General features: G+C 32.8%; 1 protein-coding gene across 1 annotated transcript in view; it reads left to right on the plus strand.

Moving 5' to 3' along the window:
- The window catches only part of LOC149804792 (protein jagged-1b-like), a 111,491-nt gene extending 99,980 nt beyond the window's left edge, over window positions 1-11,511 (plus strand). The window contains exons 22-23 of the mRNA XM_089934410.1: window positions 8,613-8,778; window positions 10,586-11,511. Of these exons, the coding sequence (XP_089790536.1) occupies window positions 8,613-8,778; window positions 10,586-11,040 (621 nt within the window). The 3' untranslated portion in view covers window positions 11,041-11,511. The remainder of the gene's footprint in view (window positions 1-8,612; window positions 8,779-10,585) is intronic.
- Window positions 11,512-23,460: the final 11,949 nt, after the last annotated feature.

Below are 23,460 nucleotides of genomic sequence, written 5' to 3' on the forward strand. Positions count from 1 at the left end.
ATCATGATTGAAAGTCTGACTGCCCCATGTCATGGTAGTAAGTCATACTGAAATCTCAGGATGATGAGTTTAAATTTTGATGTTAGCTTATTTTAAGATCAAGAACTAAGCATGAAGATTTTAATTTTGTGTTCAATTGGAAAAGATTTGTGCATGCAACAGAGTGTAGATAGGGTCAGATTAAGGGATTTATCAAATTAATCTTATCTTAATCATCAATTTATCAGTATTATAGTCAAGTGTTAAAGTATGACTGGTGGAGATTCCAAAGTATTATAATCATGTGTTAAAGTCTGACTGGTGGAGATTCCAAAGTATTATAAACATGTGTTAAAGTTTGACTGGTGGAGATTCCAAAGTATTATAATCATGTGTTAAAGTTTGACTGGTGGAGATTCCAAAGTATTATAATCATGTGTTAAAGTTTGACTGGTGGAGATTCCAAAGTATTATAATCATGTGTTAAAGTCTGACTGGTGGAGATTCCAAAGTATTATAAACATGTGTTAAAGTTTGACTGGTGGAGATTCCAAAGTATTATAATCATGTGTTAAAGTTTGACTGGTGGAGATTCCAAAGTATTATAATCATGTGTTAAAGTTTGACTGGTGGAGATTCCAAAGTATTATAATCATGTGTTAAAGTTTGACTGGTGGAGATTCCAAAGTATTATAATCATGTGTTAAAGTTTGACTGGTGGAGATTCCAAAGTATTATAATCATGTGTTAAAGTCTGACTGGTGGAGATTCCAAAGTATTATAAACATGTGTTAAAGTTTGACTGGTGGAGATTCCAAAGTATTATAATCATGTGTTAAAGTTTGACTGGTGGAGATTCCAAAGTATTATAATCATGTGTTAAAGTTTGACTGGTGGAGATTCCAAAGTATTATAATCATGTGTTAAAGTTTGACTGGTGGAGATTCCAAAGTATTATAATCATGTGTTAAAGTCTGACTGGTGGAGATTCCAAAGTATTATAATCATGTGTTAAAGTTTGACTGGTGGAGATTCCAAAGTATTATAATCATGTGTTAAAGTCTGACTGGTGGAGATTCCAAAGTATTATAAACATGTGTTAAAGTTTGACTGGTGGAGATTCCAAAGTATTATAATCATGTGTTAAAGTTTGACTGGTGGAGATTCCAAAGTATTATAATCATGTGTTAAAGTTTGACTGGTGGAGATTCCAAAGTATTATAATCATGTGTTAAAGTTTGACTGGTGGAGATTCCAAAGTATTATAATCATGTGTTAAAGTTTGACTGGTGGAGATTCCAAAGTATTATAATCATGTGTTAAAGTTTGACTGGTGGAGATTCCAAAGTATTATAAACATGTGTTAAAGTTTGACTGGTGGAGATTCCAAAGTATTATAATCATGTGTTAAAGTTTGACTGGTGGAGATTCCAAAGTATTATAATCATGTGTTAAAGTTTGACTGGTGGAGATTCCAAAGTATTATAATCATGTGTTAAAGTTTGACTGGTGGAGATTCCAAAGTATTATAATCATGTGTTAAAGTTTGACTGGTGGAGATTCCAAAGTATTATAATCATGTGTTAAAGTCTGACTGGTGGAGATTCCAAAGTATTATAAACATGTGTTAAAGTTTGACTGGTGGAGATTCCAAAGTATTATAATCATGTGTTAAAGTTTGACTGGTGGAGATTCCAAAGTATTATAATCATGTGTTAAAGTTTGACTGGTGGAGATTCCAAAGTATTATAATCATGTGTTAAAGTTTGACTGGTGGAGATTCCAAAGTATTATAATCATGTGTTAAAGTTTGACTGGTGGAGATTCCAAAGTATTATAATCATGTGTTAAAGTTTGACTGGTGGAGATTCCAAAGTATTATAATCATGTGTTAAAGTCTGACTGGTGGAGATTCCAAAGTATTATAAACATGTGTTAAAGTTTGACTGGTGGAGATTCCAAAGTATTATAATCATGTGTTAAAGTTTGACTGGTGGAGATTCCAAAGTATTATAATCATGTGTTAAAGTTTGACTGGTGGAGATTCCAAAGTATTATAATCATGTGTTAAAGTTTGACTGGTGGAGATTCCAAAGTATTATAATCATGTGTTAAAGTTTGACTGGTGGAGATTCCAAAGTATTATAATCATGTGTTAAAGTTTGACTGGTGGAGATTCCAAAGTATTATAATCATGTGTTAAAGTTTGACTGGTGGAGATTCCAAAGTATTATAATCATGTGTTAAAGTTTGACTGGTGGAGATTCCAAAGTATTATAATCATGTGTTAAAGTTTGACTGGTGGAGATTCCAAAGTATTATAATCATGTGTTAAAGTTTGACTGGTGGAGATTCCAAAGTATTATAATCATGTGTTAAAGTCTGACTGGTGGAGATTCCAAAGTATTATAATCATGTGTTAAAGTTTGACTGGTGGAGATTCCAAAGTATTATAATCATGTGTTAAAGTTTGACTGGTGGAGATTCCAAAGTATTATAATCATGTGTTAAAGTTTGACTGGTGGAGATTCCAAAGTATTATAATCATGTGTTAAAGTCTGACTGGTGGAGATTCCAAAGTATTATAATCATGTGTTAAAGTTTGACTGGTGGAGATTCCAAAGTATTATAATCATGTGTTAAAGTCTGACTGGTGGAGATTTCAAAGTATTATAATCATGTGTTAAAGTTTGACTGGTGGAGATTCCAAAGTATTATAATCATGTGTTAAAGTTTGACTGGTGGAGATTCCAAAGTATTATAATCATGTGTTAAAGTTTGACTGGTGGAGATTCCAAAGTATTATAATCATGTGTTAAAGTTTGACTGGTGGAGATTCCAAAGTATTATAATCATGTGTTAAAGTTTGACTGGTGGAGATTCCAAAGTATTATAATCATGTGTTAAAGTTTGACTGGTGGAGATTCCAAAGTATTATAATCATGTGTTAAAGTTTGACTGGTGGAGATTCCAAAGTATTATAATCATGTGTTAAAGTTTGACTGGTGGAGATTCCAAAGTATTATAATCATGTGTTAAAGTTTGACTGGTGGAGATTCCAAAGTATTATAATCATGTGTTAAAGTCTGACTGGTGGAGATTCCAAAGTATTATAATCATGTGTTAAAGTTTGACTGGTGGAGATTCCAAAGTATTATAATCATGTGTTAAAGTCTGACTGGTGGAGATTTCAAAGTATTATAATCATGTGTTAAAGTCTGACTGGTGGAGATTCCAAAGTATTATAATCATGTGTTAAAGTCTGACTGGTGGAGATTTCAAAGTATTATAATCATGTGTTAAAGTTTGACTGGTGGAGATTCCAAAGTATTATAATCATGTGTTAAAGTTTGACTGGTGGAGATTCCAAAGTATTATAATCATGTGTTAAAGTTTGACTGGTGGAGATTCCAAAGTATTATAATCATGTGTTAAAGTTTGACTGGTGGAGATTCCAAAGTATTATAATCATGTGTTAAAGTTTGACTGGTGGAGATTCCAAAGTATTATAATCATGTGTTAAAGTTTGACTGGTGGAGATTCCAAAGTATTATAATCATGTGTTAAAGTCTGACTGGTGGAGATTCCAAAGTATTATAATCATGTGTTAAAGTCTGACTGGTGGAGATTTCAAAGTATTATAATCATGTGTTAAAGTTTGACTGGTGGAGATTCCAAAGTATTATAATCATGTGTTAAAGTTTGACTGGTGGAGATTCCAAAGTATTATAATCATGTGTTAAAGTTTGACTGGTGGAGATTCCAAAGTATTATAATCATGTGTTAAAGTTTGACTGGTGGAGATTCCAAAGTATTATAATCATGTGTTAAAGTTTGACTGGTGGAGATTCCAAAGTATTATAATCATGTGTTAAAGTTTGACTGGTGGAGATTCCAAAGTATTATAATCATGTGTTAAAGTTTGACTGGTGGAGATTCCAAAGTATTATAATCATGTGTTAAAGTTTGACTGGTGGAGATTCCAAAGTATTATAATCATGTGTTAAAGTTTGACTGGTGGAGATTCCAAAGTATTATAATCATGTGTTAAAGTCTGACTGGTGGAGATTCCAAAGTATTATAAACATGTGTTAAAGTTTGACTGGTGGAGATTCCAAAGTATTATAATCATGTGTTAAAGTTTGACTGGTGGAGATTCCAAAGTATTATAATCATGTGTTAAAGTCTGACTGGTGGAGATTCCAAAGTATTATAATCATGTGTTAAAGTTTGACTGGTGGAGATTCCAAAGTATTATAATCATGTGTTAAAGTTTGACTGGTGGAGATTCCAAAGTATTATAATCATGTGTTAAAGTTTGACTGGTGGAGATTCCAAAGTATTATAATCATGTGTTAAAGTTTGACTGGTGGAGATTCCAAAGTATTATAATCATGTGTTAAAGTTTGACTGGTGGAGATTCCAAAGTATTATAATCATGTGTTAAAGTCTGACTGGTGGAGATTCCAAAGTATTATAAACATGTGTTAAAGTTTGACTGGTGGAGATTCCAAAGTATTATAAACATGTGTTAAAGTTTGACTGGTGGAGATTCCAAAGTATTATAATCATGTGTTAAAGTTTGACTGGTGGAGATTCCAAAGTATTATAATCATGTGTTAAAGTCTGACTGGTGGAGATTCCAAAGTATTATAATCATGTGTTAAAGTTTGACTGGTGGAGATTCCAAAGTATTATAATCATGTGTTAAAGTTTGACTGGTGGAGATTCCAAAGTATTATAATCATGTGTTAAAGTTTGACTGGTGGAGATTCCAAAGTATTATAATCATGTGTTAAAGTTTGACTGGTGGAGATTCCAAAGTATTATAATCATGTGTTAAAGTTTGACTGGTGGAGATTCCAAAGTATTATAATCATGTGTTAAAGTTTGACTGGTGGAGATTCCAAAGTATTATAATCATGTGTTAAAGTTTGACTGGTGGAGATTCCAAAGTATTATAATCATGTGTTAAAGTTTGACTGGTGGAGATTCCAAAGTATTATAATCATGTGTTAAAGTTTGACTGGTGGAGATTCCAAAGTATTATAATCATGTGTTAAAGTTTGACTGGTGGAGATTCCAAAGTATTATAAACATGTGTTAAAGTTTGACTGGTGGAGATTCCAAAGTATTATAATCATGTGTTAAAGTCTGACTGGTGGAGATTTCAAAGTATTATAATCATGTGTTAAAGTTTGACTGGTGGAGATTCCAAAGTATTATAATCATGTGTTAAAGTTTGACTGGTGGAGATTCCAAAGTATTATAATCATGTGTTAAAGTTTGACTGGTGGAGATTCCAAAGATACTGCCATGGAGATGCTTCACCTGAAATGAGCTGCAAATGATTCCTGCTCCAAAATTCATATGATATTCTGGTACAATTAATGTAGGGCACTTAATGTAGGGCAATCAGGAACAGTAAACACTTCATGTCTGTGAAAAGGTATCTATGACATTTAGACTAAGTTACTGTTCACATTTAGACCCACATTTATTAACTCTAATTGCAAAAAATGTAACTAAGTTGTAAACTATATCACCACTGATTACTGAATATTTTTGCACAGAAAATGTTGTAATACTCTTACTGAATCTTTAAGGAAATAGTTCTTAGAAAAAGTGTTGATTGCAACAAACTTTATCATTTCCATGCTTTTTTTTTCCTCTAGAAAATGTCCAACATGAAGGGAATGTCATTGCAGAATTTGTAACATTCAAATGGTGCTTCATAATTTGACTAACATCAGTATGCATGCTACAACATAACGTAAGACTGTGTAAAGGACAAAGTTAAAATAAGATTGTATTATTCTTTTGAGTAAGCATATTTTTACATGCAGCCATTTCAAAAATATCTAACACTGATCTCTCTCTCTCTCTCTCTCTCTCTCTCTCTATATATATATATATATATATATATATATATATATATATATATATATATATATATATATATATATATATATATATATATATGATATAGAAACTTCTGATGTATTTAAGAGAACAAGCAAGACAAGATATACCAAAATATCTTCAACATTTTCCGTAAAAACATGAATATGTCTCTACCAACATAAAAGAGCACATCTTGAGATATGTCATCAGTATACAGTAAATAACAGGGCCAAATATTTTGCAGTATGTAACAGGGCCAAATATTTTGCAGTATGTAACAGGGCCAAATATTTTACAGTATGTAACAGGGCCAAATATTTTACAGTATGTAACAGGGCCAAATATTTTACAGTATGTAATAGGGCCAATTATTTTACAGTATGTAACAGGGCCAAATATTTTACAGTATGTAATAGGGCCAAATATTTTACAGTATGTAATAGGGCCAAATATTTTACAGTATGTAATAGGGCCAAATATTTTACAGTATGTAACAGGGCCAAATATTTTACAGTATGTAATAGGGCCAAATATTTTACAGTATGTAATAGGGCCAAATATTTTACAGTATGTAACAGGGCCAGATATTTTACAGTATGTAACAGGGCCAAATATTTCAAACTGAACACAACAACATGTACCATGCCTTTCACTATGTTCAAAGACTTATCTTCACTGATGCATCATAAGACTGGCACCTCAATTTAAATAGCATTGTTGAGTATTTCTGGTAACCAATAAAAATAGGTGTGAAGATAATATATTCCAGGTATCGATGGACATTAAATGATTTGGAGTTCATAAATAAATGATCAGTGAACATGACAAGGATGCAAGTCAGGGAATATAAAAAGAAACAGAAATCATCATTGTGTCATGTACACTGTACATATATAATATCTTTAATACTGTTGTGTGGAGTTGTTTGTCATCATTGGTTATGTTTTCATTGTCTTAAAGGCATAATATTATTAAATCCTTCTAGATTTTAATAAATTTGTGTCATTAAAACTTTGTGTGGTATTATGTAGGTTACAAGGAAATACTTCTTGCCAAATAAGATTCAACAACCACAATAGCATTTTGTTTATGATACCGCAAAGTTCAACACCCAGTTTGACCTTCAGACTGCTGCTTCACTAAGCTTCTTGAGCATTTAACCTCCACCCTTCAACAGCCTAGTTAGTATTTTTTATGATACCATGAGTTCAGCACCCAGTGTGACCTTCATTTCATACTGGAGCATCACTCAAGATTCTTTAGCTTTTACCCTCCACCCTTCAACAATTTTGATAGCATTATTTTTATCATACTACGAGTACAGCACCCAGTTTGAACTTCATGAGATCCTGGCACTTCACTCAAGCTCTTGTTAGCATTTACTCTCCACCCTTCAACAACCTCAATAGTATTTTTTCAATATCATACCACAACTTCAGCACACAGCTTGACCTTCAGTAGATCCTGAAGCTTCACTCAAGAATTTTTTTAGCATTTACTCTTCACACCTTATCTTACCAAGAAAAAATTACAACCAAACAAATCAAGAAAACAGAAAAACACAACAAAAGATAAATCTTTTACTGAAGACTGAAATGTGTGTTGTTCAGACCAACAATTCATGGAGAGTAAATGGCATTTCCTCAATTTCATTCCCCACAGCATTATCCATGTCTAGAATAAGTTTTCATTTCACTGGAGTAAAAATATGTTCGAACTCCACCAATGAACTACCATAACATAAATCAGGAAACATCCTTCTCCCCATTTTAGCTATGAAGACCAGAAAAGAGAGTCACAGTCATTGTGTTTTGCTCAAAATTTTATTTTGTAACTATGAGAGTGTTGGTGTGACTGTTTCCTTGCAGTATATTCTAAGCACATGAACATCTTGAATTATGGCAATGGAGGCAGGCAGTTGCCACAGTCATATCTGAACTCATTTTAAAAGAATATTCTCAGAATATTGCAAACAAGAGGGTGACTATAAAAATCAGTAATTATAAATCAGTGTGCATCTCAAAAGGATACAATTTATAGCAAGTACTCTTTTATTCCAAGAAATCTACCCACAATGTCTCAAGATATAACATGACATAACAATACAAAAGGCAAGTTCAAACATATCTAACAAATCATTCAAAATGCAGTGATTAACTTTTTGACATCATAGCTCTTAAAAATTTGACAAATAACCAAAACTACTTCAAATGACATTTTAGTCCAGGTCTACCATCAGCAACATAATTGGTTGAGTTTTCTCTATCAGAACATAACAGCTCCCAAAATCCAAGATGAGGACCATTTCATTATGTTTTACCAGAATACAAGATTTTGACTACAACCTCTTTAATCATTCAAAAGATATAGAACTACAACACCATTATCAAAAATGAAAAAATAAGGAATCTATTTAACTCCTGTTCTGTGTCTAAATATATTGTCTTAAATATGACTTTCATTCCATAACAAGGCCTTATTTCTCATGAAAACCCCAGTATACTTCATTCCCTATTCAACGTTCCTTGTGTAATGTTGAAGTTCAGTGCAGGAATTGTCCAAAGCATAATTCAGATGAAGTGTCTCCACAACAGTTAAATAGCATGTAAAAGGATGTGTTTGTAAATTCTTATTTAGATTCATGTTTGTAATCAGACAAAGTGATATTTGTATGAATAATGTCTCAACTGATGAGAAATAAGTAAGAGATTGGTATGTTGTTATTTCAGTCAACTGACCCTGATAAGGCCAGCTCAAGCAAGTCCTCCATCCTTAAGACTGCAGTGGACAGTCTTACCCAAACAATCAGTCACAAATTGACCAACAGTTCTGCACTGGCTGCAGTGGTCCAAGTCAGAGTGGACACAGTGGTGGAAAATGACCTTACTTATGAAGGTAGATTACAATTAAAATACATTGATGAATTAAACATAATGAAATGGATACAAGTCACAAGGCACAATGAAAGAGATAACAAACAAACTACTCTTTATACTCATCCAGTTCACTGAAAATTGGATTAAATAGTAAGGCCATGTGTCTGTGATCTGGAAGTAAATACTAAATATCAGTCAAATACAATCTCTGTGATATGGATGTAAACACTAAATATCAGTCAAATACTATCTCTGTGATATGGATGTAAACACTAAATATCAGTCAAATACAATCTCTGTGATATGGATGTAAACACTAAATATCAGTCAAATACAATCTCTGTGATATGGATGTAAACACTAAATATCAGTCAAATACTATCTCTGTGATATGGATGTAAACACTAAATATCAGTCAAATACTATCTCTGTGATATGGATGTAAACACTAAATATCAGTCAAATACTATCTCTGTGATATGGATGTAAACACTAAATATCAGTCAAATACAATCTCTGTGATATGGATGTAAACACTAAATATCAGTCAAATACTATCTCTGTGATATGGATGTAAACACTAAATATCAGTCAAATACAATCTCTGTGATATGGATGTAAACACTAAATATCAGTCAAATACTATCTCTGTGATATGGATGTAAACACTAAATATCAGTCAAATACAATCTCTGTGATATGGATGTAAACACTAAATATCAGTCAAATACTATCTCTGTGATATGGATGTAAACACTAAATATCAGTCAAATACAATCTCTGTGATATGGATGTAAACACTAAATATCAGTCAAATACTATCTCTGTGATATGGATGTAAACACTAAATATCAGTCAAATACTATCTCTGTGATATGGATGTAAACACTAAATATCAGTCAAATACTATCTCTGTGATATGGATGTAAACACTAAATATCAGTCAAATACAATCTCTGTGATATGGATGTAAACACTAAATATCAGTCAAATACTATCTCTGTGATATGGATGTAAACACTAAATATCAGTCAAATACAATCTCTGTGATATGGATGTAAACACTAAATATCAGTCAAATACTATCTCTGTGATATGGATGTAAACACTAAATATCAGTCAAATACAATCTCTGTGATATGGATGTAAACACTAAATATCAGTCAAATACTATCTCTGTGATATGGATGTAAACACTAAATATCAGTCAAATACAATCTCTGTGATATGGATGTAAACACTAAATATCAGTCAAATACTATCTCTGTGATATGGATGTAAACACTAAATATCAGTCAAATACTATCTCTGTGATATGGATGTAAACACTAAATATCAGTCAAATACTATCTCTGTGATATGGATGTAAACACTAAATATCAGTCAAATACTATCTCAGTTTTTTATTTCATCATTCTTTCTCTCTTTCTGATGGTTGGTTCTGATCCAAATGTTGCAGATTGGTCTTTGCCATTAATTTAAAAAAACAAATTGTTATGTCACTTCAGTTTGCTGCATGACACATTTGTTTCCCTTACAACCTTTTTAGGCCAATATCAGTCTGAAGCGGATGGTGGAAGAGGGTAGGAAAAACATGTAAAAACAGCATGGACAGACACAGCTATATAAAAGTACCAATATTAGAATTGTTTCCATCAAAATCATGGTTATGACAATCTTCACATCACTGTCATTGGCGTTGAGCTGTACTAGTAAATTATATATTTTTCAGGAAAGATATTAAAATTTGTTTTACCATCTAGTCATTCAGTAACTGCCAGAAGTTCCTAACAACTCTCTAAGCCTACTAATTAATATCTTTTCAGTGCCAGGCTATGTAATTCCTCTAGTCTGTTCCATTCTAGCAATCCTGGGAATTGTGGCCATCATATTGTTGATAATCTGGCATTGCCAGCAAAAAAGTAACTTTGTGTTGGGGTTGATGCAGCAAAAGAAGATTCTGCAATACAGCCCACAGAGAGCAAACAACGAGAACAAGGAGAATTCATGGCGATTCCACAATCGATTGTTTGAGACCGCTTGTGGTGCACATGATAGCAGAGTAACGGAGATGCAAGAGATGAGTTGTTTAGATAAAAGCCATGTTCCATTTCTTTGTCAGGCAGACTTTCCTTGTGATTCAGGGGACCGGCAGGATCATATTCCAGACAGACCTCGCAAGAAGGATATCAATGTGGAGCTACATAGGTCAAGGTCAAGGAATGCTGGAAAGCCCATTGTCAATGCTGACTCATTTGAAGTCTTAGATGAAATTGTTTAAGATCAAAGTTTCATAATTCTTTTAAAATCAGGCAATGAGGAATATATTTGGTAGTCAACCAAAGATAAATTAATTTATTTCAAAGGCAAAATGAATATATATAAAGAAGGTGAAGATTCATGTCATGATGAAAACAAGGACATTGGCAGGAAATTTAATGAGCACTGCACAGTATGGATCAATATAACTCAGATAATTCCTAATTCATATTAAGGGCCAACAAGTCACTTATTTTGGGTGAGCTTTAGGTCCGTGGTGCTGTTACTTTTGATGAAGTGTTGAGTTTGAAGCTTCACTTGAAAAATACGAGACTGTGTAGAAGACTGGAAGAGACAGATGTGACAAGCCTGCATGTACAACTGAGATTCTGGTCTGCTTTGTGTATTTGGTGTGGTTATGAAAATGCATATTTGACCACACGGCTTGAAACAGACATATCAGCAATTTAACCAATATCTGGGTGAACCCAATCAGCAATTATTAATTAATTAAATAATTAATTAATTAATTAATAATAATAATAATAATAATAATAATAATAATAATAATAAAGACTTTATTTAGAGAAGGTAACTCAATTAGTTACAGAACTAATCTACCTTGATGACTTCTATCTGTTATGTACAATATATACAGTATATACAACATGATGTGAAGAGTCTGGCTTGACACTAAATAATTAAGTGATTTTAAAAATCAAAGTATCAAGCCTGGAACATATGCACAGGCATATGTGAATACACACAAACATATATAAAATATAAAATATCATCCTGTATTGAAAAAATTAAACTGTGAAAATGATGCAAAATCACAGAAAAGCAGGTGGTATATATTGTACTAGAACTGTTCAATTGTCTAAAGATTTCATCCATTTGAGACATTAATTATGAAAAGAAGAAATACTTGGAGCCTGCCTTACGTCCCTGGGAATGTTGTTCCATATCAGTGGACCTGTATATTGAAAACATATTTTAAACAATTCCTTCTTTGGCCTTGGTGTAATGTGTTTTTGTTTACTTCTAATGCATCTTAAATTTGGAGTACCATCAGCATCTCTTTGGTGAAAGATATTGCTTAAATAGACAGGAATGGCTTTTCTGGATACTTTTACATCAATTTGGCCTTTCTAAGAAATATTCTTTATGTATTATGGTTAGAACTTGAAATGTAAACTTGCACTTCTTATAAGAATATATGCAACAAATGTATGCCATGTGTTCCCTGTAACATGACATTCAGTTTGCTAAAGCTAAGAAACATTTTTTTGTCCTGAAAGGTTAACATAATTTATTTTTTAACTTGTAAAACTGACAGTGAAAACAATGTCAGTTAAGAGGAAGACAGTTCTGTAGCTACTATTCTTGTACAAGATGGATGATCACAGTCATTGTAGCAGAATAAAAATGAAATTCTTATGTGGAGAAGAAAATTCCATATGTGACTTTCTTGTCAAATTGGGAATATGATAATAAATCATAACTTAAGTACAGTTAGTCATTATAGGCAAGTAAATCATAACTTAAGTACACTTCGTCATTATAGGCAAGTAAATTGTAACTTAAGTACAGTTAGTCATTATAGGCAAGTATATTATAACTTAAGTACAGTTGGTCATTATAGGCAAGTAAATCATAACTTAAGTACACTTCATCATTATAGGCAAATAAATTGTAACTTAAGTACACTTAGTCATTATAGGCAAGTAAACCATAACTTAAGTACAGTTCATCATTATAGGCAAGTAAATCATAACTTAAGTACAGTTGGTCATTATAGGCAAGTAAATTATAACTTAAGTACACTTCGTCATTATAGGCAAGTAAATTGTAACTTAAGCACAGTTAGTCATTATAGGCAAGTAAACCATAACTTAAGTACAGTTGGTCATTATAGGCAAGTAAATTGTAACTTAAGTACAGTTCATCATTATAGGCAAGTAAATCATAACTTAAGTACAGTTAGTCATTATAGGCAAGTAAATTGTAACTTAAGTACAGTTAGTCATTATAGGCAAGTAAACCATAACTTAAGTACAGTTTGTCATTATAGGCAAGTAAATCATAACTTAAGTACAGTTAGTCATTATAGGCAAGTAAATTATAACTTAAGTACAGTTAGTCATTATAGGCAAGTAAATTATAACTTAAGTACAGTTAGTCATTATAGGCCGCTGAAGGTACATTTTATGTTTTCATCTTAAAACAGAATCACATGAATTTAGATTCTTGTTTTGAGAAATTGATCTACAATATTTTAAAACTTTCTGAAATCGTCAAGTATTAGTTATATACTGTCCTAATCATTCAAAAGTTATCCTTTGAAACAATTTTTTCAAAATGAAAATATAAAATTCATGTTTCATCTTTTGTGTTGCATTTGTTAAATGACAAAAGTTAAAAGTTTTTTGATGTGGCTGAAAATAAGTACTTCAAAATAATTACCACAGTAAATATAAATCATTTTCATTACTGATACTTGTTTATCTCACATTACATATTTTATATTGTTAATATTCAGTTTTGGACCAAATATTTTTGTTAATCATCATCATCATTGAACAATAACAAAGTCATTATATTCATAACTCAATGAGATAAATTCAGTAACATGTTTGGCTTCCACCACATGAATATAGGATCTTACTTGACTGCCATTTTCATGTGAAACTGAATAAATGAATGAAATAAATTACTTATGTATGCATGCTCAAGCAGCCAAAAAATTGAAATTATTCAATGGGTTTCATAAATTAGATCTGAAATGAATGTAGATGTAAGAATGATTTATCACATGAAAATTTCATTGGTTTACCACACAGTAAATTTTGTGAAAAGACTTTGAAGTGTATTGGTTCATATATTATTCCTTTACATTATTGTTATGAAGTCCTTCTGATATTATGATATTCAACAGGTGTAATATGGTCTTTACACTTAGGTGTAATACGGTCTTTACACTTAGGTGTAATACAGTCTTTACACTTAGGTGTAATATGGTCTTTACACTTGTTATACTGAACTTCATTTGTATTTGTAAAACAGTATCAATATACATATCCAAAACGAACAAGTGTAAAACACAGTATATATGCATACCCAAAAGGCCAATTGTAACACACTGTAGGTATGCATACCTAAATGGCCAAGTGTAAAACACTGTAGATATGCATACCCAAAAGACCAATTGTAACACACTGTAGAGATGCATACCTAAAGGGCCAAGTGTAAGACACTGTAGAGATGCATACCTAAAGGGCCAAGTGTAACACACTGTAGGTATGCATACCTAAATGGCCAAGTGTAAAACACTGTAGATATGCATACCCAAAAGACCAACTGTAACACACTGTAGAGATGCATACCTAAAAGGCCAAGTGTAACACACTGTAGAGATGCATACCTAAAGGGCCAAGTGTAACACACTGTAGATATGCATACCTAAATGGCCAAGTGTAAAACACTGTAGAGATTTATACCCAAAAGAACAAGTGTAACACACTGTAGAGATGTATACCCAAAAGACCAAGTGTAACACACTGTAGATATGCATGCCTAAAGGGCCAAGTGTAAAACACTAGATATGCATACCTAAAGGGCAAAGTGTAAAACACTGTAGAGATGCATACCTAATGGGCCAAGTGTAACACTCTGTATATATGCATACCTAAATGGCCAAGTGTAACACACTGTAGATATGCATACCTAAATGGCCAAGTGTAAAACACTGTATATATGCATACCTAAAGTACAGAGTGTAACACACTGTAGATATGCATACCTAAATGGCCAAGTGTAACACACTGTATATATGCATACCTAAAGGGCCAAGTGTAACACACTGTAGAGATGCATACCTAAAGGGCCAAGTGTAACACACTGTAGAGATGCATACCTAAAGGGCCAAGTGTAATACACTGTAGAGATGCATACTCAAAACACCAAGTGTAACACACTGTAGAGATGCATACTCAAAACACCAAGTGTAACACACTGTAGAGATGCATACCTAAAGGGCCAAGTGTAACACACTGTAGAGATGCATCCTTAAAAAAACAAGTGTAACACTACATATGCATATCAGAGAGACCAAGTGTAGAACATTAAACAATTTAGAAGACTGGGAAATAATACGTTAATTGCATGAAAATCAAATTAGCACATTGATGAGTGCATACAAACATGTACAATGGACTTGCCAATGGAAGTTGCTCACTGATGCCAATAAAGATTTTCATGAATGAAATACAGTTTTAACAGTTAAAACATGGGAATAAATTTGAAAGATTGGTGTAATGGATTGAAAATCTAATCATGCCATCAAATATTACTGCCAGTTTCATTTATCTACTTCAAGAGATCTGTACTTTATCGTGCTAACAAGGTTTTTGGTAGTCCCAAACATTTACAAATGTGTAAAAAAAAGTTGAAACATAGATGTAATGGTCAGAAAATCTAATCAAGCCATCTGCCTTTGCATGCATCATGGGAGCTCAGTCTAATTTGTTACACTGAGTTGATTATTTTGCACTTTTGCTGTAAATTTTTTGGGATGATGTACAGACAGATGGACAGGATGTAGATACTGCTGCTGCAAGTTGTGAGGCATCATAAGCCATTGTATTAATGGTTCATTATTGTGACTGATGGTGTTCCTTATTTCTCCTGAATGGCTGCACATAATTGTTACAGTGGTTCTCATTTATCTTGAATGGTTGCACATAACTTTTACAGTGGACCTCATTTCAGACTAAATGGCTGCATATCATTATGCTGATAATGCTTCTGTTTTGATCTTCAAAAGCTGCTAATAATTCGGAATGTTAGTGGTACTCATTTCTGCCATAAGGATTTCAAATAATTGTAACAGACAGTGCTCTTCATTTCCACTTGAAAGATTTAGGATGTACGTAATAGTTTATTTTAAAGGAACATACACTTCTCCCTCAATAATTCGTGCACAAAGGGGTCCACAAACATAGACCACACTATAAGCGAGGCACAAGTTACCGAGGGACCTCCAATTTATTTTTTTTAAATCGCTTTGACATCAAGAAAACCGGGGTGGGGGAGGAGCAGTGTTAGGGAACTGGGCTGTTTATTGACTGAATCCTCATTTTACACACACGTCGATAATAATTTTTCTTAGCGTGCTTTTTCTAATGAAGTTGTTCATTATTCTGTTTAAATAACATTATAGTCCTATCCCTATACTCTAGACACATGGCTGGATGTGAATTCTATTCATATGCAAGACTTTAGACACATGGCTGGATGTAAATTCTAGTCATAATGCTAGACTCTAGACACAAGGCTGGATGTGAATTCTAGTCATAATGCTAGACTCTAGACACATGGCTGGATGTGAATTCTAGTCATAATGCTAGACTCTAGACACATTGCTGGATGTGAATTCTAGTCATAATGCTAGACTCTAGACACATTGCTGGATGTGAATTCTAGTCATAATGCTAGACTCTAGACACTTGGCTGGATGTGAATTCTAGTCATAATGCTAGACTCTAGACACATGGCTGGATGTGAATTCTAGTCATAATGCTAGACTCTAGACACATTGCTGGATGTGAATTCTAGTCATAATGCTAGACTCTAGACACATTGCTGGATGTGAATTCTAGTCATAATGCTAGACTCTAGACACATTGCTGGATGTGAATTCTAGTCATAATGCTAGACTCTAGACACTTGGCTGGATGTGAATTCTAGTCATAATGCTAGACTCTAGACACATGGCTGGATGTGAATTCTAGTCATAATGCTAGACTCTAGACACATTGCTGGATGTGAATTCTAGTCATAATGCTAGACTCTAGACACATTGCTGGATGTGAATTCTAGTCATAATGCTAGACTCTAGACACATTGCTGGATGTGAATTCTAGTCATAATGCTAGACTCTAGACACAAGGCTGGATGTGAATTCTAGTCATATGCTAGACTCTAGACACATGGCTGGATGTGAATTCTAGTCATAATGCTAGACTCTAGACACGTTGCTGGATGTGAATTCTAGTCATAATGCTAGACTCTAGACACATTGCTGGATGTGAATTCTAGTCATAATGCTAGACTCTAGACACCTGGTTGGATGTGAATTATTGTCATATGCTAAACACATAGCTGGATATAAATTATTGTCATATGCTAGACTCTAGAAACCTGGCTGGACTTGAATTCTATTCATATGCAAGACTTTAGACACATGGCTGGATGTTAATTCTAGTCATATGCTAGACTCTAGACACATGGCTGGATGTTAATTCTAGTCATGTGCTAAAACTCTAGACACATGGCTGGATGTGGATTCTAGTCATATGCTAGACTCTAGACACATTGCTGGATGTGAATTCTAGTCATATGCTAGACTCTAGACACATGGCTGGATGTGAATTCTAGTCATATGATAGACTCAATAAACCTGGCTGGACTTGAATTCTATTCATATGCTAGACTCTAGACACATGGCTGGATGTTAATTCAAGTCATGTGCTAAACTCTAGACACATAGCTGGATGTGAATTCTAGTCATATGATAGACTCTAGACACATGGCTGGATGTGAATTCTAGTCACATGCTCAACTCTACACACATTGCTGGATGTGAATTCTAGTCATATGCTAGACTCTAGACACATACAAATACTATAAAATATTATATTTAAAAAGATAGTTACTTAGGAAGGTATAGGATCTTTTTATCCATTTTTTTGTCGATAAATAAGAAGATAAAAAAAATCTTCTCAAGTTATAGGCTGTATATATGAAAAAGTTGGGCAGGATGAATAATAAATATTTTATGACAGAAGGATGAACACAAATTTAATGCATGTTCCCCAGTGTAAAAAAAAGTCTTAAGTTTATTTATGTTTGTTGGGGTTTTTTTTGGTGGGATATGAATATTTTTGGGTGAATTTGTCATGCTAATCCTGATTTAGTAATATTTCAGACAGGTAAAAGCCAATCTGATAAATGTTAAGTGCAAGCTTGTTTCATATGAATAGTCAGCCTGTTAAATTGCTAATTGTGTCATAAATCCATGTGGGGTGGGGGGTTCATTTATATTAACACATAAGTGTGACTTATGCACCATACGTCTAGTGTATATTTCATGACTTAAAAATTGAATTTCCCACACAGCTGCATTCGTTGTTTATTATTCTAGCCTTGATGTGTTTTTATCTTACAGGTGTTGCACGCAGTAAAAATGTAACTGAATGACACCGCTCTGGTGGTCTAGTGGTTAGAGCATCTACCTCGGATGCAGGAGGTCGTGGGTTAGATCCCTGGCCAAGGCATACCAAAGACTTACAAAAATGGTACTAACAGCTGCCTCACTTGGCGCTCAACATTAAGAGGATAGTGTTAGGACTAGTCGGCCTGGTGTCAGGATAATGTGACTGGGTAGGACATCATGGTACATGTCTGTGGCATGATGCCTCAGTGCTAGACATCACTATAAACTGTCACACTGCAGACATCGTAGCAATATGACTGAAACATTGTTAAAGCTACATTAAAAATCCAAATCACACACACACACTGTAACTGAATGACCAGATTGTGAAAGTTGTCTACAGAATTTAATATCTTGAATACTGTATGATAAATAAACTTAAAAAAAATGTTCTGCTGTTTATATTTTTTAATTAATTTATTATCTGCTTTAAACATTATCATTTGATGCTAATTCTAACATCAGTTTCATCAAAAAGCATTTCCTGTTTGCAAACTGCTCCATTTATTACAAGAGAATTTAAGTTCAATGTTTTAGGCCTTCAAGGTGCAAATGTGTGTTAATATGCAGGCCTTAATAATAAATCTAAAACTCAGTTTGACGGGCACCTCAAACATTTTTGAAACATGTTTATTTTCAAGAAAAAAGAGCTAAAGCTTAAGTCAAATTTCTGACAGGAAATCGTATCAATTTATAATCAAGATACATAGAGGCAAGGGTTACATACTTAATGAATTATTTTTTTACAATAAAAGCAAAAATTTTCATGAACATTTCTTCTCTCCTGAAGAACGTGTCATTTTGAAATTCCTGTTTGAAAACAATATTGAAAGTTTTTGATGAACTGCTTACTATTTTGATTTGTAAGATTTGACAACTGAATGTCAAAAGGCCAAAATCTTGATTGCAGCTACAATCACCTTACAGGGTATTTCAAATTTTGTTTCTTTGTAATTTATTCAACTTTCATTTCCTATTTTTTATGGTAATATATAAATTCATTCATGCTGAAAATCTCAATAAGAAAAACTTTTGCAGTTATTACAGAGAATGTACCAGTTACTACAGAGAATGTACCAGTTAAAGCTTTGGAAAGGAGGTTGAAAATGTGACAAAGACTTTTGGCTTGTCCAAAAATTAACTGCATTTTAATTTTCCATTTACAATTTCATCTAGTGGTGTAAATGCATGTACAACTTGATGTTTAAGCTTAATTTGTTAAGTGTGAGATTATACATGTTCCCTTCGTCTTGGCTCACTGTCACTCACTGGAAGCAGAATCTATTTTGTGATGATGGTGTAAACATAGTTTTAAAATATTCATCATTAAAATGTTTGCCTGCATTCAAGCCTTTCTTTATTTGTGTGAGGACAAATTGAAAATATTCAATTAGCTGTCCTGCCATTAACATTTGTATGCTTTAATTCTCCAAGCCAAGAATTATATATGATTTCCCATCAGCCACTGTTTTACACTTGATTGCTTTAATTCTGCAAGCCAAGAATTATATATGATTTCCCATCAGCCACTGTTTTACAAACTGATGAAACTATACATTACAAAAGATTTGTCGCAAAGATATTCAACAGACTAAACTGGAGCATTCCTTAACAAAATCAGAAACTTTTTCCATACAATAATGATCTGTCATAAACCCAAACCTGTTTACCCCATGCCGGCTTCATCAGTAGTCCAAAAGCAGTCTGTGTGTAGTTTTGTTTCAACTGCTCTTAGTAGTATAGCTATAAAGGTAACAGTTCAACAATATAAAAAAAACTTCATCCAGAAATACATGTACATTTGAATGTTCTTTAATGACAATGACAAAACACATAATTATTTGCTATTTTGACCAAGAAAAGAAATGTTTCCTAAAACCTATAGCCAGTATCACTCTACCTTTTCTTACTATAATCTTAAATAGTTTACCTTCCCTGCTGCGAATCTGTTGTCCAGAAACATTTTCTTTAAATCCAGGTTTAATGAATCAGCTGTTGTCAATGAGAAGTTTAACTTAGCCAAAAAGTGACTTATAATCACTTCAGCATGGATAATGTGCATTTCCTCACTGTCAGACACTGTGATATAAAGAATGAGGACAGAGACTTGTCTCTTTTATTTCAATCCATTACTTGTGGGATTTTCTCTCAACCTGTCATTTTACATCACTTTTATGACCATGTGCAACCAAAAAATCCAATTCACACACACCACAGTAAATATAATGAACTCCTTGTTAGACTGTCTTATAAATGGCTAAATATCATTAAAAATCTTTACAAACTTCTAACTAGCACTCAACTTTTTGACTTCTTCCAATTTTCTTTTCAATTGACACTGGTCTACCATTTTTGAAAACAACTGCCAATTGTTCTCTTCAATGCTTGCAAATGGTTTACCAGCTTGCACAGGAACCATTGAAAAAGCAGGTCTTGACAAAGATCAAGTAATTTTTTTAACTACAGAAATTTTAGAACTATAACAAAATGTTAAGACATAATTTTACCCAATCAGTCATTTTCTGTAGTCTTTCCTAAACAATCCATAGTATTTTTTGGGCTTCATCTGTACAAATACAGAGAACCTGTAGGTATAACCTGTAGGTATAAACTGTAGGTATAAACTGTAGGTATAACTTGTAGGTATAACCTGTAGGTATAAACTGTTCTGTAAACCTTTTACTTCTTGTGTACCAAATGTTTCACTAAAAACAACCACATCCCTGGTGTTTCAGTCATGACCATAATGGCTGAACATGGAATATAAAAGCTAACAGTATATTAATATACACTGAGTGGTACTGATGGGGGTGATAATTTAATAAATACAAGTAGTTAGATGAAAATTTGTAAAAGATTATAGATGCACATGATTTGTTCAAAAACAGGTTTAATGCATTGTCAATTGCTGTCCAAGCATTTAGGCATTAAGAGCATTTGAGTTACCCAATGTTTGGCAGTATTATACAGTCAACAAGTATACAGTAAAGTGCAAGAGCTTTGGAGAATAAGGAGAAATTTTTTAAAATGCTGGGAGACTATAACATTTTGCAATAACAGTTGGAACAGTAACAGGTTTTAATGCAGAAATCGATCATAATGATCAAGAAATTAAAAATTTCTTAAGAAAAACAATTACTGACCCAAACAATAAGATAACATTTGACACTAATACACTGCCTTACCTGCAGAAACAAATGATTAAACATAAATAACCCAAATATCAGAGGATGATAAAACCACAATGATTGTGAATTGAAGCATGATTAGATCTATATGGAAAAAAAACTATTTAATTTATTTAATGAAATCTGACTGATATCATCAGAACAATAATAATGTTACATTCTTTCAAACATATTACATGCTGAGGTAATTCAAACAGATTAAAAATTATTTTATTGAAAAGTAGACAACTATGGACAGAGAAACCATTGCAACCTGGATGATCTAGATTCTCCAAAGATGAGCATGAAGGATGTTTTGATAGTGTGAAAAATGAGAAAACGTAATCAGGAAAGGTTTTAAACTTAAAAATGAAAAAGTCTTTGTGACTATCAAAAGTCTGCCAAACATGGTTTATCTCCTGGGTTTTCAACTGATACAACAGTTTACAGCAGCACAAAGTATTTCTTTGATAACAACAAAGCTACAAAGTATTTCTTTGATAACAACAAAGCTACAAAGTATTTCTTTAACAAAAACAAAGTCACGAAGTATTTCTTTGATAACTACAAAGCTGCAAAATATTTCTTTGATAACAACAAATCCATAGTATTTCTTTGATAACAACAAAGCAACAAAAGTATTTCTTTGATAACAACAAAGGTATTTCTTTGATAACAAAAAAAGCCACATTATTTCTTTGATAATAACAAAGCCACAGTATTTCTTTGATAACAACAAAGGAACAAAGTATTTCTTTGATAACAACAAAGGCACAAAATATTTCTTTGATAACAACAAAGCCATAGTATTTCTTTGATAACAACAAAGCAACAAAGTATTTATTTGATAACGACAATGCCACTGTATTTCCTTGATAACAAAAAAGCCACAACAAATTTCTTTGATAACAACAAAAAAACCAAAGTATTTCTTTAATAATAACAAAGTCACAAAGTATTTCTTTGATAACAACAAAGTATTTTTTTGATAACAACAAAGTATTTCTTTGATAACAACAAAGAAATAAAGTATTGTTTTGATAACAACAAAGCCATAAAGTATTTCTTTGCCAGCAACATAGGAACAAAGTATTTCTTTGAAAGCCAAAAATGTATTTCTTTGATGACAACAAAGTTTTTCTTTGATAACAACAAAGCGACAAAGTATTTCTTTGATAACAACAAAGGAATAAAGTATTTCTTTGATAATAACAAAGCCACAAAGTATTCCTTTGATAACAACAAAGCCACAAAGTATTTCTTTGATAACAACAAAGGAACAAAGTATTTCTTTGATAACAACAAAGCCACAAAGTATTTCTTTGATAATAATAAAGGAACAAAGGTTCAACAATCCTTTAAACTGGTTTAGATCATACCTAAACCAAAAGTCTCAACAAGTAAGCATTGGCAATATTAGCTTTCAAATTTGCACTATTCATTCAGGGGTCCCTCAAGGCTCAGTTTTAGACCCTCTCCTCTTCCTTATCTATATCAATGATCTACCATCAAATAACGAATCCACAAATACAGATTTGTTTGCAGATGATGCAACCTTGTATACATCTAGTTCTGAAACTGAAGATGTCTGAATGAGATTAAACTCAGACCTTATTAGAGTCCAAAACTGGGCACAAACAAAATAGGATGGTAATTAATGAAGGTAAAGCAAAACACATGATTTTGGGGACAACACAAAAGCTACACAAGTCAGGGAACCCAGAACTATCTCTTACAATATATAATCATCTGTTAGAAAATGTCAAACGTGAAAAGCATGTAGGTGTGTCTGTAGATAATAATTTATTTATGGAATGATTATACTGATAAGCTTTGTAAAACACTGTCATCCAAAACTGCCCTACTCAGCAGAATCAAGAAATATTTACCTATGGAAACTTGCAATCTATACTACAAGTCATATATTCTTCCAACAATGGATTATTGAGCAAATGTATGGGGAAACTGTGCTGAATCTGAGCTTGACTGGATTAATAAA

Source organism: Sinohyriopsis cumingii, chromosome 2, assembly GCF_028554795.1.
Source record: "Sinohyriopsis cumingii isolate HCF-2022 chromosome 2, ASM2855479v2, whole genome shotgun sequence".
NCBI lineage: Eukaryota > Metazoa > Mollusca > Bivalvia > Unionida > Unionidae > Sinohyriopsis > Sinohyriopsis cumingii.